The sequence below is a fragment of the Delphinus delphis genome, chromosome 3 (genome assembly GCF_949987515.2).
Source record: "Delphinus delphis chromosome 3, mDelDel1.2, whole genome shotgun sequence".
NCBI lineage: Eukaryota > Metazoa > Chordata > Mammalia > Artiodactyla > Delphinidae > Delphinus > Delphinus delphis.
Window position 1 is genome coordinate 27,170,788 of NC_082685.1, and position 18,031 is coordinate 27,188,818.

General features: G+C 48.4%; 1 protein-coding gene across 1 annotated transcript in view; it reads left to right on the plus strand.

Annotated features, from left to right (window-relative positions):
* The first annotated feature begins 1,040 nt into the window (after positions 1-1,040).
* LCP2 (lymphocyte cytosolic protein 2) overlaps positions 1,041-18,031 on the plus strand; it is a 45,009-nt gene continuing 28,018 nt past the window's right edge. The window contains exons 1-3 of the mRNA XM_060006801.1: positions 1,041-1,288; positions 5,332-5,394; positions 10,194-10,240. Of these exons, the coding sequence (XP_059862784.1) occupies positions 1,211-1,288; positions 5,332-5,394; positions 10,194-10,240 (188 nt within the window). The 5' untranslated portion in view covers positions 1,041-1,210. The remainder of the gene's footprint in view (positions 1,289-5,331; positions 5,395-10,193; positions 10,241-18,031) is intronic.

Consider the following 18,031-nt stretch of genomic DNA (forward strand, 5'->3'; position numbering starts at 1 on the left):
TCGGTAAGTGCAACAGAGCTCTGTTCTTTCTTTAAGCGTCGGGACAGACGGTCATCTGTGTGTGCCTGTGCCTGCAGCACTAAATGAGTGGTGAACTTGTGTTTGGAGGCTGTGAAGTTGTACAAATAGGTTTGCTTTTGACACTGGACTCACCCCCAGTCAAGGAGATGCTCAGATATAGGAAGCGCACAGGGTCTAAGAAACCAACTGAGAGAACCCAGATTCCCATCTCCTGTCTCCAGGGATATGCTCTTTAGATAGAATATGTGGAGGCATAAATAGTAAGTAGCATATACGGTGGGAACGATAGTGACTAGAATATATGGCAGCATCGATAGCAATCGGTATTTTTTTCTTTTAACTTTTTCCCCTTAAGTTTGTCTAGTTAAATGCATCTAAGTTTTATGTACATATGAAGCAATCCTTCTGTTCCTGTATTTCAGATATGAAACTGAGTTTCCTAGAGTTTCAGCCCTTGCCTGAGGTTGCCCAGCATGGAAAGAGTCATAGCAGAAATTAAGCCCGGCCCTGCCCAGTGGATCCGCTTTCTCAGTCCTGGGTGCCCAGCTCACTGGCTCACAGAGTTTGTAATAACTATAAGCAAGCAGCGAAAGAAGCTCAAGTTTATCCATTTGAGAGAAACTGAGGGGTGGTTGGAAAGCATTAAAAGGTCACGCTCCTTCCCCTTCACTGATGTGGGAGCTTGTCTATATTTTAGGTCAACCGTCAAATTAGATTTTCATCTGCAAAGACCCAGCCAAGAAGGAATGTGGTTTAGACATAGGGTTGCCAGGGATTTTAATGGAAACATACTTGGACTCCCACTGGAGTCTAAGTTCTCTTCATCGCCCCTCCCACTGGGCTGGGGTAGATGGGGCCAGTGGGGAATTACCAGCCTGTAGCTCTCTCTGCCTCTCAAGCCCCCAGAGCTGGGCTTCCTTGTTTACTTATTTAGAGCCCAGTAGAGGAAGTGGTAAAGGAAACTTGCTGAGTCGTTTTCTGAGAAGAGACCATATATGTTCTCAGAGGAAGCCGTTGCTTTCTGGGATCTGGCTATAGCAGAAAGGACATCGGCTCCAGCAGAGCTTTTCCAGAGGGTACCTGGGAGTTGGAAGAGCCAAAGACGCCTCCACACTCTGGATTTGGGGTTCTCTGTCCATGGGTGCAACACCCATGCTCAGTTTGTGAGCTTCGTCCCAGGAGAGCAACCATGGCACTCAGGAACGTGCCCTTTCGCTCTGAGGTCCTGGCCTGGGACCCTGACACCCTTGCAGACTATTTCAAGAAGGTGAGCCTTGATGTTTTGGGGGTGGTAGGGCTGGGCAGAGGCTTGAAGATGGAGTCTGGGCAGAACATGAGAGGCGTGAAAGATAGCAGTGGAACTTCCAACTCCATGCAACCTCGCCAGTTGAGTGAGCACCACCGAGTACCCCGGCAATGCATTTTGGGGAGATGGGAGGCCCTCAGAGGGACAAATATCTACTGTGTGCCAGGGCTCGAGTTTGTGCTCTTCAGGCACAGTCCCATCTAACCCTCTCCAAGACTGCTGTCCTCCCAGCTCAGCTGCAACATAAGCTCAAGGAGGCTAACTGGTCCAAAGCCCCAGGGACTGCATGTGACAGAGGTGGGATTCTAGTCACACCTGTCTGGTTTCAAAGTCCTTGCTCTGAGACTCAGAACTGCTGTAACAACTAGTGAGATCAAGGCTACTTGTTAGAAAGGGGAGATATGGAGTCCTGGGGTAGGAGAGAAGAAAGGAAAGGTTGGAGGCTGTGATGAATGATGCTGGAGATGGCGTCAGGGCAAGTCATTGCTCATGACCTTGAAAGAGGGCTGTTGAAGACTTTACCTGGACAGAGTGTCACTGGAGCTTTATGAGGGTCTTATGAGGCAGGCTAGGAAACTGACATGAGCCTCAGACTATAGCTGGGGAAACTGAGGCCCCTGAAGAGGAGAAGGTTGGCCAGGAAGGGTCAGGGGCCAAGCTGTGGCAGAGCTGAGTGTTGCTGTCCTGGCTCCCAGCCTTGGAGGTGCTCAAGGATCCCTGTGTTTGGTCATCTGCTGGTGGGACCACAGGTCACATGTCTGCTTGGGCAGATCCCAAGTCACGTGACTCAGGGACCCTCTATCCCTGTCCGAGGGATACGATGTCTCGTGAGGCACATTGAGCTTCTAACACTCCCACCTCTGGAGGCTGGCATCAGATTCACTTGTTACTCCAGATTATCACAAGCATAAGATTTTAGGTCAAGACCTTAGAGGTTGTCTAAGTCAACTTCTTGTTTTTCCTGGGATGGAGTAGGCTCCCAGGGACACATCGTCTAATTTGGGGTCCATATGGTACCAAGGTATTTCCTGTCACAACTGTTCTTCCCTAAGAAAAATGTGAAAATGTTGAATTGGGTGTGGCACGATAGAGGCACAGCCCACAGATCTTGTTACTTTCTGCTTTTTGTGCATCTCCTTTCTGTTATTTTTCCCTTATGAAAAGGTCATAATAAACTTAGCTTTCAGCACGGTGGGTGCAAAGATCACTGAGGTAACTGACTTTTGAAAGAGTTTTCTAAATACTTTTCTTAAATGTAGACCAAATAAATTAGGGCCACAAGTGAAATTTGCTAAGATGCTATAAAGCGGCATATTACCTCAATAAAGAAAGGAGAAAAGAATTGAGAATTAACAAGGCATACCTGAGGATGGGCTGAGAGGCACAGATAGGCCCCATCTCCAATGTGAGAAGGAGAATTACACAGATAGTACAGCAGCTGCAGAATCCAAAGGTAAAGTTCCCCTTCGTAGAGAGAGCTGGACTATAGGTCAGGGATGATTCGGGACAACTGCCTGAGTTGGAGGAAGGGAGAATGTTCTTCTTGGAGAGTCCAGACCCCAGGTCAAGTCCACAGAATCTGGACAGCTTTCCCCTCCCAGCATGAAGGGACTGAAGGCAGGAACGAGGAGACTGAGGGGCACCTGTGATCCAGGAACCCACAGACCCAGGTAGACATCCGTCAAACGTGAACATCTCAATTCCCCCAGAGGGAAAACGCAGAGGACTGACCGCGGAGTCATTTGGGGACGGATCTTGGCCAGCAAAAGTCCTGTTAGCAGGTGTAATTTCTAATGAAGCACTGGGGCCAGGTCCTCCTTGGAGACACTTCCCCGGCCAGCTCTGGAGTCAGACACACCTCGGTTTGAATCCTGGCTCTGCCACCTGCTAGCTTGGTGACCCTCCTTTTTTTTTACTTCACCTCTGTGCCTCGGCTTCCTCGTCAGTAAACCAGAGATAGTAACAGTGACTAACCTCATGGGATTGTTGGGAGAAATAAAGGAAATACGTGTGTGAGGCCTCCAGCAGAGACAGGGGGCCAATTCATGTTCAGTCTTCTCTTTCTCCTGCTCTATTCGCTGGACCCTAGCTGGGGACTCCATGCAGAGCAGTGGGCCTTTGTGTCTTACTGTCTCAAATACGTGCAGCTCATCCTCTGTCTGGAACGTAAGACCCTGAGGACTGAGGTCATGTTTTCTATTTCTTTAACTCCTCCAATTCCTTTTGACTTGGCAGGAAGGCATCCCTGGGCCATGCAGTGGAGAAGACTCTGGCTCAGAGCCATAAATTCTAATCCTAGCTGTGTCCCCAACTCACTGTGTGACCTTAGGCCAGTCCCTTCCCCTCTCTGGGCCTCAGTGGTCCCATCTGCAACACCAGGTACCTGCTCTAGACCAGCACCAACCAAAGCTGGGCACTCATAAGAATCGTCTAAGCGTATGCTAAAAGAACAGAGTCTCACCCTCCGGCTAAGACATTACTGGCTCAGAATCAAACTCCCAGGCAGGCCCCAGTCTGCAGGACTGTCTGTCTATCTAGAGTCCAAGTCAGCACTCTGCAAAATCAGAGATTCAGCTGATGATGAGGACAGTTAAAATGATGAATTAAAGGCAGTCGAAAATTCCAAGAACCATGTCACCGCACGGCTTATGCATAAAAGGGGTGTTTGGGGCCCTGCAGAGACTGCTTGCTTTCTATATGACTGCTAAATCGCCTTTTCCGAGCTTTCTAATATTCATCCTACCCTGTCAGGCCATGAGGTTACAACAGTTGCTCTCACTCTTTAGTTTTGTTGGCCATAAGAAAAGGTCATGATTTGAAGTTTGCCCCCAAAGAAGGCTGCCACAGACCGTGAGACCCATACTTGAGAGGAGAAGCTAGAATTCTCAAGGACAAATATTTTACCTTAAATACTCTATCTAGAAACATCAAATTTAGAGATATTTCAAATAGAAATGCTTATGTTGTTGAGGGTGAGGTGAAACAGACACCTGCTTCAATTGTCAACTGATGTGACTCTAGGAAAGCAACCAGGCCCTAAAAATGATCATTCCTGTTGATTCTATAATTCTATTTTGAGAATCTAACTTCAACTACATAACATAGAAGAAAAAGCTGTATGTTAAAGAATATCCCTGATGTTTTTTGATCTGGTATGTTAAGCTGCACTTAAATCTGTTCACTTACTGTATGTAAGTTTTACTGTTATTAACTAAAAGGAGAACATTCCTTGCTCTGAAGCCTGGTTGTCACCTCTATCACCTGCCCACCCATGGAACTTTATACGAGTTACTTGACTCTTTGTGCCTTTGACTCTCCATCTGAAAAACATAAGGCTTAAATGACTTAAAATTGGTTTAAATACTTAGAATAGTGCCTGCCATATAGCAAGTGTTCAGTAATTGCTAGAAGTTTCTATTATCATTATTGGAACAGCAGTTTGGGAAACAACTTAAATGTTCAGCAATAGGGAGCAAACTCAAATAATGTTCAAAATCAGTTTGTAATAACATGAAGCAGTGCCTATATGTTTCAGGAGGAAAAGTCAAGATAACCAGATTGAATACAAATGATAACCTCCATTATGTTTAGGAAGATGCTTAGGAAAAACCACTGAAGGAAAGACACCGCCATTTTCACCGAGGTTGTCTTTGGATAGCGAGATGACAGATGCTATTTATTTTCTTCTTTCAGCTCTTTTCTGCTTGCTAGAGGAGCGTATGGCCATCCCTTTGAAGCTCTGAAGGCGCTCTTTCTGTACCCCAACCCTTAGGGGTTGGCCCCAAGGCCTTAGGCAATTTCTCCATTTCAGAGAGTCCCAAGGGGTTAGTTAGTGAAAGCAGGGCTGAGGTAGGGATGGGGCCCCTCTGTTAGACAGGGGAGGGGAGTGGGGGACCTGGCTAGCCACAAGTACCACAAATTGCTAAGCTTCTAGGGCAGGCAAGGGATGGGAACCAATGGCATGAACTGCCCGCACTGACAGCACCTCCCCTCCTCTTTTTCAGCTGAACTACAGGGACTGTGAAAAGGCTGTGAAGAAATATCACATCGACGGGCTGCGGTTTTTGGTGAGCACTGGCTAGTCTGACCCATCGAGAGCAAAGCTGTCCTGTACTTTAATCAATGGCTGCAGGGCCAACTGGGCTACCCTGTCCCTGGGGATGCCCAGGGGCAATGCCTGTCTTCAGGATCGCCACACAGCCCGTGGCCTTCTTCAGTTTTGTATGAACGCCTCTCTCATCACCTCTCAGGACCCTTCCTATTTAGGATACCTCCCAGATTTTTCACCCATACCAAGGTACATTCTAAAGTCAAGGTATAAGGAGGAATCCAATTATAGTTAACACACACACGCCTCTTGAAAATCTATTCAAATACCACTCATACTTTGAGAAGGCCAAGGGGGAAAATGATCGTATGGGAGAATAGAAGATTCTCTTTCTCTATTTCTCACTCTGGGGTACATACTCACTGACTAGAATAAAGGATAGAATCACCCTCCTTATTTCAATATGTCCCTCTTTCTCTACTAAATTCACATAGTTGGTTTTGTGCCCATTAAACACACACGGGGTATGGCTTTCTCCACTCCATTATATTGCAAAAAGCTTCAAGCGTAAGACTAAGATGCAGCTGTTATTGAGGACTAAGCCATTACATAGAAAGGGATGCAGCTCTAATTGGTGGAGTTAGAGGCACTGGGTAGTGGCTGGGGCGGTGGTCTGAGCATTTCCCCTAAAATGACACCTTTGCCAATGGGTAAGAGAGACCCTGGCTGCACCCATCTATCCCTTCTGGTCATGTTCCTTCATCATTTAAAAAAGAAGTAGGAAAAAGACTTCAAAGGTCTCATGGGGTAGATGTTCCCAAATTGGATTTGGAGTCGGGGGGCAAGTTAAGCTGTGTTTCCTTGTAAGACCTAGTCAGCAGCAGTGAGGGAACTGAACCATGAGACTTCAGGGTTGGAAGGGGCCAGAGAGGGCGCATGTTCTAGTTTTCCACCCAGCACACCCATCCATTTCCTGTATTGCATCTCTGCCACCAAGAGCTTCTTGAATTCCTTCAGTGATAGTGAGCTCACTACCACCCATAGTCACGTGTTCCTTTCTGGTCAGTTCTTAAGTCTCATGCCAAGACCAAACCTGTGCCCCTTTTGGTCTGAGTTTCGTTTTCATGTGCCACGTAAGACATGTTTATTCACTGTCCCACCTAAACCATTCAGTCATTCACTGGACAAGCATGTTCCTGAACTCCTTTTACATACCAGACCATGCCGTGTGCTGGGAATATAGAGATGATTAAGGTGTGTTTTCTGCCTTCCGGAAGCTTGTTTTATAGCAGGAAGTTATCTTCAGGAAGGCTCCAACCACCTCAGGTGCCATTGAAGAAACATGTACAGAGGTGTGATGTGACTTATTCTAAGTCACACACCTAGTAATTGGACTAAAGCACACATTTAATTTAATCTAACCATGCATAAGTTTTTAACAATGCTATTTCTTTATACTGAGCTTTGGGCCAATAGAGTTCTGGTAGTTTTATTGTCTTCTTTTTGCAAATTACTGCTCAATCTGAGTATTTCCTTCTGATGCCTTTAGCACTGAGGACAGAGACTTCTCAGGGCTGAGTCGAAAGAGAGTAAGACATCTTTCTTGAGGATGGTCCCAGTTGTGGTCCTGATGCCCTGGGTCACCTTGAATAAGCACTTGCCCTCTTGAGCTTCTCCTTGCTCCCTCCTCTGTTAACAGAGCACATTGGACTGGGTGGTAGCAGGTGACAGTCCCTCCCAGCTCTGGGAGTCCCCCCAGTGCTCCCCTTGTGAGCTTCAGGCCTGTTAGGACAGGAGCTTTGCCTCCTCTGCCCCAATATCTGGGAGCTGTCAGGCCCTCAGAGAATATGCTGCATGCTCTAATCACTGTGCAAACAGGAAGAAGTGGAAAGAGGGGCTCGAGGAGCCAGGAGAGCGGGCAGCAGAACCCAGACCTGATCCGGCAGCTTCTGCTGAGACCACTCTCCGCCCCAGGTGCTCTGGGTACAACTTGGGCTCTGATCTGAGCTGTAATATCTCATCTATATGAGATGTTAGACTTCAGGTTGTATCTCACCCTTTCCAGCTTTATAATATCCAGGACCATTCTGCTATTCGAAGCAGAAGTGGAAGACCCCAGTCTGTATCCCTCTATCCCTCCCTTCCTCTTTCTTTCTTTGATACCCTCCTTCCCTCCCTCCCCTCCTCCCTCCCTCCCCCCTTCCTTCCTTCCTTCCTTCGTTCCTTCCTCCTTTCTTCAGTGTAGGATCTAGCAGGCCCTTTGAATCTGTTTTGCTGCCATTTCATTTTCCATTGAGAAGTCTGGTGAGGGAATAGGGGTGCTGCACTTCCAGAAGCTTGAAGAAGAGGAGGCCATGTGCTTGGAAGCTGTGTCAGTTAGAAAGGTGTGCGGCTGCATGAAACAGAAACTGAACCACAGTGGCTTAACCAAATAGGGGCCTATCTTTCTCAAGTGATAAGAAATATAGAGTTACGCACTCGAGGCTGGTGAGCTGCTAAAGGAAGTCATCAAGAACTCAGGCCCCACCCAGCCAATGGAAACCGTTGGCGGCTTCTGTCCTAATGGTTACAAGATGGCTACTCCATCTCCAGGCATCACATCTGCATTCCAGGCAGGAGGAACGGGGGAAGGGCAAAGAATAAAAAATGCAGAAGTGCATGGGGAATGCATTCCCCCTTATTTTCAGGGAGACTTTCCCAAAAGCTTTATCCAGTTAGACTTCAGGTTATATCTCACTGGCTGCAATGGAGTCCCGTGACCTTGGCCATATGCAAGGGAGTCTAGGGTGTTAAATATTTTGAACTGGGCACATTTACTGCCCTGAACAAAATCCGGGTCTCATCAGTAAGGGAGAAAGAGAGTGGATATTGGGTAGGCAAGTAGCAGCCCCTGCCACATTGCCTCTCCAGGTGGGGTCCAATTCTCAGCTTTCCTTTCTCCCGTGTCTCTCTTGAGGACACACTCAGCGTGTAAGTGTACTCCTGCGAAGCCACAAGTCTAACTCCAAGTCATTGTACAAGTAACCCAGAGTTTCCAGACTTTGCTAAAGGCCTTTCTCTTTCCTAATATCCTCTGCCTCTATGTCTCCAGCCATGCTCACATGCTCACCTTCTCCTTCACATGCTTCCTGAAATCCCCTCAGCTTATGTCCTTGACTCAGCAGAACAGAAACTGCCCAGTTCTCAGCATTCATCCCTCTGGCAACTCCCAGGAAGCCCTCCACTCATCATGCCACACTCTGAACAAGAGTCTTGGTATCCTCCCTGAGGAGGTGGCTCTGGAGGGAGGGGATGCCATAGCTCAGTGATGCAAAAATAAATAAAAGAAGTTAAGAATTTTGACCAAAAACCTGATTGTCTCAGGGCTCTTGTCAAACTTCCTCCCCAGCCCTGCCGCAGGGTCAGACACTGCTCCTAAGAAGTGGAGCAGATGAGGCCATAAGCACATTGCTAAGATGCCCCAGCCCCTGTGCTTAAAAGGAAGCTTGCCCAGCTCATCTCAGAAGGCAGCCAACAACCTGCCAGGCAGCTCCCAGCCCAGAGCGGAAGTAGAAGCAAAGACACTAACATCCAGGAGCCAGCCAGACCCCAGCTGCTCCCTCCCCCCGGACAGAAATTACTCACCTAACCTCCATTTATCACTCACAAAAGGTATGTCAGGCACTGAGCCAAGCACAGGACATACGTCATCTCATTCAATCCTCACAACCCCTGAAACGGAGCTATTAATATTATTACGCTTCCCATTATACAGATAAGGAAACTGAGGCTTAGAGAGACTAAGCGTCTGTCTCAAGTCAGACAGCTGCTAAGTGAAGGAACCAAGATTCCAAACCAGCCTGTCTGACTCCAGAGCTCCCACTCTAACCACTGGGATTCTGACCTCAATTAGAACGTTAAGGAGGCCCCTTCCTTGCCTCGGCATTGGTTCTATGGAGAGCGTGCCCACCCTCTTTTCTTCCTCCTCCCTTTCAGGTGCCTTCTTCTCTCACCACCTGCCCCCAGCACAGGTCACTGGGACCCTCAAAGGGCTTGGACATGATAAAAGTGAAGCTTGCAGGAAGAAAATAGACATTGGATGCCATAGAGCAGGGTCCCAGTGCCACCTCCATCACCTACAACCTGGAATCCCCTTACATCCCCGGGCCACAGCTTTCTCACTAAAATGGGAACGATGCTGGTAGTTTCTACATCACAGAGTTGATGTGAGGATTAATCAAGATGCTGTAAGGAGAGGCCCAAAGTCAGTTCTTCACAAATACGCGTTTCTTTCTCCTTTCCCCTCTTGGTTCCCTCTGGACAGCCTCTTTATTGCATCCTTACATCTAGAGAATTCTACTAATAACCCTGGTGAAAGAGGCAGTTGGGGTGTGATGATGTTATAAGGGCACAGATGCCTTCGCCAGGCTGGCTTCTCATAGCTGCTCCATACGGCTGCTGAGAGGGGCCCTGGAGTCTAAGAAAGATGTCATGACATGGCCAAGTTCAGCCCACAAAACAAGTCCTGTGCGGTCCCACAGATTTGGCTCTCATAGTATTTGCTGTTTGCTTCAGTTAAAGTTATTTGTCAATATTTAGAACTCAGGACATTTCATATAAGATCCAGGTTTCGGGATTCCCTTTGAAAAAGATCTGGCAACACTAGGCCCACAGGCTTTTATGCACCATCTAGAAGCTGCCCGCTTTGGATGGGTGAGTGGGGTGTACTCTGCAGTTTGCTGCAGTCCCCACTGTTCCCTATTGTTTCATACCATACTCTACTCACCAGGCCCAGAACCCTTTCCTGTGGGTTGTAACCTACTGCTGTCTTCATTTCAGAACCTGGCAGAGAATGACATCCAGAAATTCCCTAAGCTCCGGGTGCCGTAAGTACACCCCCTCATTCCTTGGGTAGTATGGGGAGTAGTCCAGGGGGAGCTGAGTCAGTTATCTATCACTGTTGGTTTGAAATAAGAAAGTGAGGAGGAAGGGTGAAGGCAAGGACAGGGTTTAGTGAAGAGAAGTTACAAGATGACTTGAGAAAAAGAAATAACAGATCTAGCCCAGCTGGTGTATTGGCTGCTCTTGCCAAAGATAAGCCTGACTCTGGACCACGTTTTCATTTCCTCTCTTCCCAGTGGGGTGGGTTGGCCTTTGAAAATAGTACTAGAATCAAAGATCTGAGATTTCCTCATGGTGTCATCACCAACTCAGTCATTGCTTTAGTTTTCTGGACCTCAGTAAAATGAGAGAGTTGGATCCGATGAAGGATGGCAATGAACTTCCTTTTGTCTGTCAGTACTGACTGTTTGGAATGGCTGTCCCAGGCATCGTGCTGAGAAGAATTCTGAGGAAAGGGGGGCCATTTCTTGGGTGTGACATGGGCGCTGAAACGGGAAGTTGCAGTGTGCCTATTGTACCATGGGTTTTCTGTCCCTCAAGTAGGAGCCCTACACGCAAATGCTTATAGGAGCCAGACAGCTAACAGAAATGGGTGAAATGGGTCAGGTTGAAAAGTACAAAGCCCTATCATTTTCCACCTTTGAATAAAGCATGGATATGGAGAACTATTTCTCCACTGTAAGAAAAATAATAGCACGATTATGATGATAAAAGGGGTAATCAGCACAAAGCCTCATTGTTGGTGAACAACAGGGAGTGGTGGAGACTGTGGCAAATTGGAATCATAGTCTCCATCCAAAGGGAGCCGCAGCTACTCAACTCCAGTCAACGTGGACCCAGTGATGCCCAGTCTTCGAACTTAACAAAAGTAGCAAGAAATATCCGTTTCATGCAATGTATCTCAATTTTTAAATGTTGCTCAAATATCTTCAAATGTTGTGAATGCCAAAGTGAACACATCTCTGGGTTACATTTAGTCTGGGGGCCACCAGTTTGAGATCTGTACTCTAGACATCCTCTGAGGTCCTTTCTCTCGCTCTAAAAGTCTCAGAGCTCACAATGATAAAAGGGAAGTAGGTCAATGAAGTAGGAGGTTGAAAAGTCCCATATGTAGGTAGACTGCCAGGGAGCTCAAATAAGGAACATATGACTCTCCAGTTTCCCTCATCGGGAAGGGTGAAGAAAAAGAAAGGGGAAAAAAAGGAAAAAAAAAAAGAAAAAGAAAGGAATAAGGATTTGCCTTTGGTGCCGCCTATCTCCAGGGGGAACTATTGTTGAAGAACCCTTGTTCTTCTTTAGAGTTTTTTCTAGACACAAATGGCTATTTAAATCTAAATTAAATTAAAAATTCAGTTCCTCAGAGGCACTAGCCACATTTCAAGGGCTCAAAAGCCAGATAGAGTGGAGACTACTCTATTGGAGAGTACAGATATAGCACATTTCTATAACTACAGAAATGTGATGCTCTAGAAAAAGACCATAGTTCCATGTAAAGGAGAGACCTTAACATACAGGAGTGAGAATTAGTGGCTGGTGGGCCAGAGTCAGCCTGCAGACATGTTAAGTTTGGTCCACACAGAGTTTTAAAATTAAGATATGGCATTAGGAAAGACTTTGGGGAAGAAGGGAACTTAACTTGGATCTTGAAATGCATTAGGAGTGATCCGATGAAAAATGGGTAAAGGACATTCTAGAAACGGGGACTATATTGCGAAGGCATGGCACCAGCGCCTTTACTGGAACTGCAAGTAGGTCAGAGCAGCTGTGGCGTATACATGGGGAAGTAAAAAGTAAAGAGGCCACGGTGACGGGTCACAATTCTGAAGGATGCTTTGAGCCGTTCTAAGGAGTCTGAGCGTTGGTGAGGTGAGTTCACCAGGGAGAACACTAGGTCAGGCCTGCATCTTGACTCTTCCGGGGGCATGTAAAGATGATGCAGAGGAGGGCTCAGCTGGAGGCATGGAACCCAGTTAGGAGAGGACGGCTATGATCCCACTATGAGATGGGAGCTTCTCCTAGGCTGTGGCTATGAAGATGCTGGAAGGAGGGGATTTCATCAGAGCAGTAGAAGAAAAGAGACGAGGCAGGCACTTTTAACTGGGAAGATGCTTTTTAACCTTAAGGCTGAGCTCAGCTGACATCTGTATGTTTGAGAGTCAGGAGAAGGAGGTGGCGTGAGAAGCAACTGCTAGTTAATGCAGAAGAACGATTCTGAACACTCGCATTGGTGAGGTAGAGGTGTGGGATATTTCTTCAGTTATTTGAAAACTTAAACAACTTGGCCTGCAGTAAAATCTCACTCTGATGTCCTTGAATGTGTGCCCCAGACAAGCTATGGGGCCTGCCCATGGAACACGAAGGGCGAACGTGGGGAGTGATGGGGAAGGCATCTGGGGAAGGTCTGGGCTGCCCTGATTAGGTGAATCTGAGAGTGACCGTCCCTGGCATAAGTGTATAATAAATACCAATTCCATCCCTACTTCTGTGAGCTCTGTGCCCGGGATGAGTCCTAGACCACCCTCAGTTTCCAAGTCTATAAAATGAAGGAATGGGTTACATGAACTGCATGGGCTCATTCTTTTAAAGGATATTATTTAAGATCTGAACAGGCAGACAGGAGATCTTAGTGAGTAAAATGCAGGCTCTGAGGTCAGACAACTGGAGACTAAATTCTTCCATTCACTAGCTGTGAGTCTGTGGACAAGTTATCTGAGTTCCCTGAGCCTCAGCTTCCTCATCTGTAAAATGGGGACAATAATAGAACATATCTCCAAGGGCCAGTGGGAAAGTTAGAGGAAATAATGGGGAAATAATCAAATGTACTGAAGATGTGTTAGCTATTCTAACCATTTTATGCAAAATCCCAATGAGCACAATTTCAGATGTTTACTCATTATTTTATCCTGCTAACTGGGGAGGATGAAAGAATAGAAAGGCATGGGCTTTGGAGCAAGGGAGATCCGGGTTCTAAGGTGGGCTCTGCTTCCTACCAGCTGTGGGACTCAGGCAAGCTGCTTCAACGCACTGAGCCTCAGTTTCCTCATCGATAGATGAGAAAGAAGGAACTCTCAGGGAACGGTGTATATGAAGGAGACAGCCCACATATAAGCTGCCTGGCGCCGTCCTTGATGAGTAGAGGTAATCAGTGCTTATTTGTTCCATTCCCTTGTACACAGGTTCGTTTGCCCTGGATCATTACCCTAAAGGGTTATAGAAAAGAAATTGTGTTTAGGTACAGCAGACCAAAACAAGATGACACTCCTCTGCATACCTCAATTTCCTTCCCCGATGCTTAAAAAGTCAGTACTAAATAGATTTTGTAAGCAGGCAGATTCTGGCCAGGAAGCATTCTCTGTCTGAAGATATAGTCGCTCTCTCAGGACATAGTTTTTCCCACAGACATCAAGGAAAATGTAATGGAGGAGGGTTTTAAAATAAAACAATGTTAACCTCCTTTTAGAGGACCTAGCCTAACACCAATGGTATAGCTGAGCGTGCTCTGGTTAAATCGATAGAACACGTGATAAAATCTGTTGATGACCATTTGGAGTTTTTTGTTTTAATGCTATAAGTTTTATATTTAAAATAATATAGTGTAACTTAAAAAATAAGGAGAGGGCAGCAATGCGGTGGTGGCAGCACATAGGCATCGGATGATTCTGTTTATAACATTAATGCACACTGTACCCATTTACCGATAGTGAAGTTAGGCTGGGAAAAGCTAAGATCCCATCAGAGAGGTAATGCAGGCATGCCTGTTCATTTGTCTGTCTTCTGATAAGGCTGTCGGTCTCCTAACCTCAGAGACAGCCTCCTGTCTCATCTACTCAGTGCCTACCTAAGATAGAAAGACAGCAGATGATGGGGGAGGAAGGATGCAGGAGGGCCCCAGGGCTGAACATGACATTCTTGTGCCCATGAAAGAACGTGCCCAGCCCCCCGCAGGATGGAGACAGGGACAAGGTCCCTCTCTCACACGCGCCTCCCCGCTCCCATTCACTGGCTAATCCCCGTCCAGCTGCCCAGTCCTCCCCGCATGAAAAGTGCGTCCTCTCCACCGACTGCCCCTCATCTTCCCCGGTGCGAACCCAGGACACTTGACTTCTGGCTCAGCTCCATGTAAAAACCATCATGGGACCTTTGACAAACACTTCCCCAGCGCCTTGCTTTCCTTGTTGGTAAAAGTGGGGATAATTCTTCTTGGCTACTACCCAGACGACTGTGAAGTACAAGTAAAATAAAACTTGTAAAACTGTCAGGCGGAGGACATGCCTGAGAAGTGGGGAGACCCTGCTGTGCCCTTAAATTCTTGTTTCCCCCTCACGTGCCTGGTTCTACACGGAGGCCTGAGTCCTGAGACCCATGTCCTGGCGTCTCCCTGGCTTCTCAGGTGACAGGACAGAACTTTGGAAGGTTTGGTTCTTGGTTCAAGGAGGCTGACTTTTTTTTTTTAACATCTTTATTGGAGTATAATGCTTTACAATGGTGTGTTAGCTTCTGCTTTATAATAAAGTGAATCAGCTATACGTATACATATATCCCCATATCCCCTCCCTCTAGGGTCTCCCTCCACCCTCCCTATCCCACCCCTCTAGGTGGTCACAAAGCAACGAGCTGATCTCCTGTGCTATGCGGCTGCTTCCCACTAGCTATCTATTTTACGTTTGGTAGTGTATATATTACATGCCACTCTCTCACTTTGGCTGACTTTTTAAAGGAGGAGTTTTGTTCCTTTAAAGAAGGGTGACACGCAGAGCGAGTGCAAGTTTAGGACAGAGAATGTGGGCTGGGAGGCGGGCCAGGGGTCACAGAGGTGGTGTCAGAGGACAGAGAGGCTTTGAGGAGCCGGAGAGGGCAGCGTGGAGCAAATGCAGACTTCTGCCCAATTCTGGGCGTGGGAGAGACTAGCGTGCCCCTGAAACAGAGTCAGGGGAGCAACTCCCCGCCTCCCCCCCGAGCTCCCAGCCTCGTGGGAGACAGGGGAAGCTCATCTAAAGCTCAGGCTATGCAAGTTTTGGTAAGAAATACATTTAAGTTGTGTGCTGGTACATGTGACAACACAGGCAACAAGAATAGAGTGTTCACGAAATAATATCGACTCTTACTGTGTGCTGTGGGCTCTGATAGCTTCTATCTGCTCTGTTTCCTTCCTCTCTCCCTCCTTCCTCCCTGACTTCCTTTCTGCCTGCCTGTCTTTCTTTCATAGCTTCCTTCTTCTGTGTGATCAGCAAAGTTGACTTCAAGACGCACTTCAAGACCCTCTACCCACAGCTGCTGAAGTATAGGGACCATTGAAAGGGAGCCCCAGGTCTCCTGGGAGAATCCTGCAGGGACCACGTCAAGACAGACTCAGATCCCGTATTCTGCTCCTGCTGCCCTACCTCGTTCGCCCTCCTCTTCCTCCATCTCCTTTTCCTTGTCCTCTTCCTCCATTTTTTTGTTTTTAAAAAACAATTTCAGGGGCTTCCCTGGTGGCGCAGTGGTTGAGAGTCCGCCTGCCGATGCAGGGGACACGGGTTCGTGCCCCGGTCCGGGAAGATCCCACATGCCGCGGAGCGGCTGGGCCCGTGAGCCATGGCCGCTGAGCCTGCGCGTTCGGAGCCTCTGCTCCGCAACGAGAGAGGCCACAACAATGAGAGGCCCGTGTACCGCAAAACAAAACAAAACAAACAAAAAAAAACACAAAAAAAAACAATTCCAAGAATACCAGAATGACAGGAGTGATTTCACAACCTTTGCAGACGGTAGGAATCACCCATGTTACCAGGGTGCTTGTGTTACTGCCACACCCCACCCGCACCCCGAGGCATCTCTCCTGGAGGCTCCGATGGGTTATGTCACCAGTGGGCTCAGTGTCTGTAACATGTAATCTCTATGGTCAGGCCGATCACGGATTCTCTAAGTAGGGCCAACCCTCTTGTTTTGCTGATGAAGAGGAATCCAGGCCAAGGGGTGGGGGGCGGGCAAATGCCTTGCCTGAGGTCACACTGCCCTTGGGCAGGGTGCTGCAGTCAGACTCAACAAGGACCCACGGTCCCACCCTCCGTACCTTCTAACATCACCAGAAGAGGCCTTCAACTGAGAAGTCAAAGACCGGCCCCCATCACACAGCAAGCTAAGGGATGCAACAGGGCTGCAACCCAGGTCATGGCAGGATTCTGTCTCCTACCATGGCCTGACTTCCTGTGGAAAATTTCGCTCCACTTCTGGGGCTACAACAGATGAAGGAGAGAGAACTGTGTCTACCAGCTGCCCAGCCCCCTCTGCCTTTCCCCCTGGTGCTGAGTATGGCCTGGGGTTTGTGGGGAAGAGGGGGAATGAGTCACCTCTGACCACTCACTGTCACTCGGTCCTCTGGGGAGGTGGGAGTCGGGGACAACCTTGAAGGTTTGCACACAGAGGTGGCAACAACCTCCTGCTCTGTCCACCAGCACGCTACCCTCTGCATTCACCCCCAGCAGTGGTCCCAGCTGGCTGGGAACGTTGCCCCGAGGCCCCCCAAAGCAGGAGGCCCTGGGCGCCCATGTTTGTTGCAGGCTGGGCTGCCAGCCCCTCTCTGGCTCTGCTTGCTCTCAGCTCTGTGCTGCTCCTCTGTGTGTTCTGTGGTTTGACATTTCCTTCCTTCACCAGTTAGGAGCCCAGCAGCTTCCAGCCTGGCTGCTGAAGATACCAGTAAGCAGAGGAGCTGCAGAGAGCAGGAGGTCTTTTCAGGATCACAGCAGCTGTGCGAGCCCTTCAGGGTCTCCCCCTCCCCCCTCCCCCACCCCCTCCCCCACCGCTACATTCTGCAGGGATGTGCTGCCCAGCATCCCCCAGTTCAGGTCTTGCTGAAAAGTCACCTCCTCCCAGAGACTTGCTCATTTTCGATTGCAACCGCACCCCACCTATGCACTCCTTCCCCCCTCACCCAGCTCGCACCTCTGCTGCATGCGTGTACACACAGCTCTCATCTAGAATTTCACTTCCTTAAATGTTCGTTGTTTATTGTCTGTCTCTCTCCGCTAGCAAGTAAGCTCCTGGAGGGCAGGGATCTCTGTTCTGTTCACTGAGGCACCCTGAGCCCCAGCAGAGCTCCTGGCACTTAGAAGCCCTTGAGTGCGCGCTGTTGAATGAAGGTGTGACTGAATGGGGATGAGTGCTGCGGCCATCACAGACGCCCCTGGCCAGGGTGTGGGACACCGCACGTCAGAGGAGGGAGGAGAGGGACTCCCACCAGCTTCTCAAAACCATCGCTTAAAGGAAACAGAAGAACCAGGCATAAGCATTCTGGAGGTGTGATCAGGAGGCCACTGGGAAGCCCCATCCCCAAGCATCTCCCAGTGAAGTGTGAAATCCCAACGAGGACATTATGATGGAGGATTAAACACTGCCCTCCCTCCTTCTCTGTCCTCTAAAGTTCCCAGTGGATTTATTAACAATTCATTTACCCTGTCACTCTAATGAGTTGGAGGGTTCCGAGCAGCAGGTCCCGGGGAGCAAGGAGAAGTGGGGGGACTGGGGGCCTAGGGGATGATGGGGGAAGCAAGAAGTGGTAGATGCCAAGACTACTTCTGCTAACTGAGCAATTTTGTCTTAGGCCAAGCTTGTTACCTTGAGGTGGTCACTTCAGCAGAAGCAGTGTAGGCCCCGGGCCATTTCCAGAGGGGCTGCAGGCTCGTTCACTCCCAGGGGGCTTCTGGCATCAGGGGCATGGACAGGGGATGTGGTGTGTTGAAAGTGTGCTGCTCTGGAAACCAGGGAGCCTGGCTTCCGGGGCTGGTGCGTGTGGTGGGGAG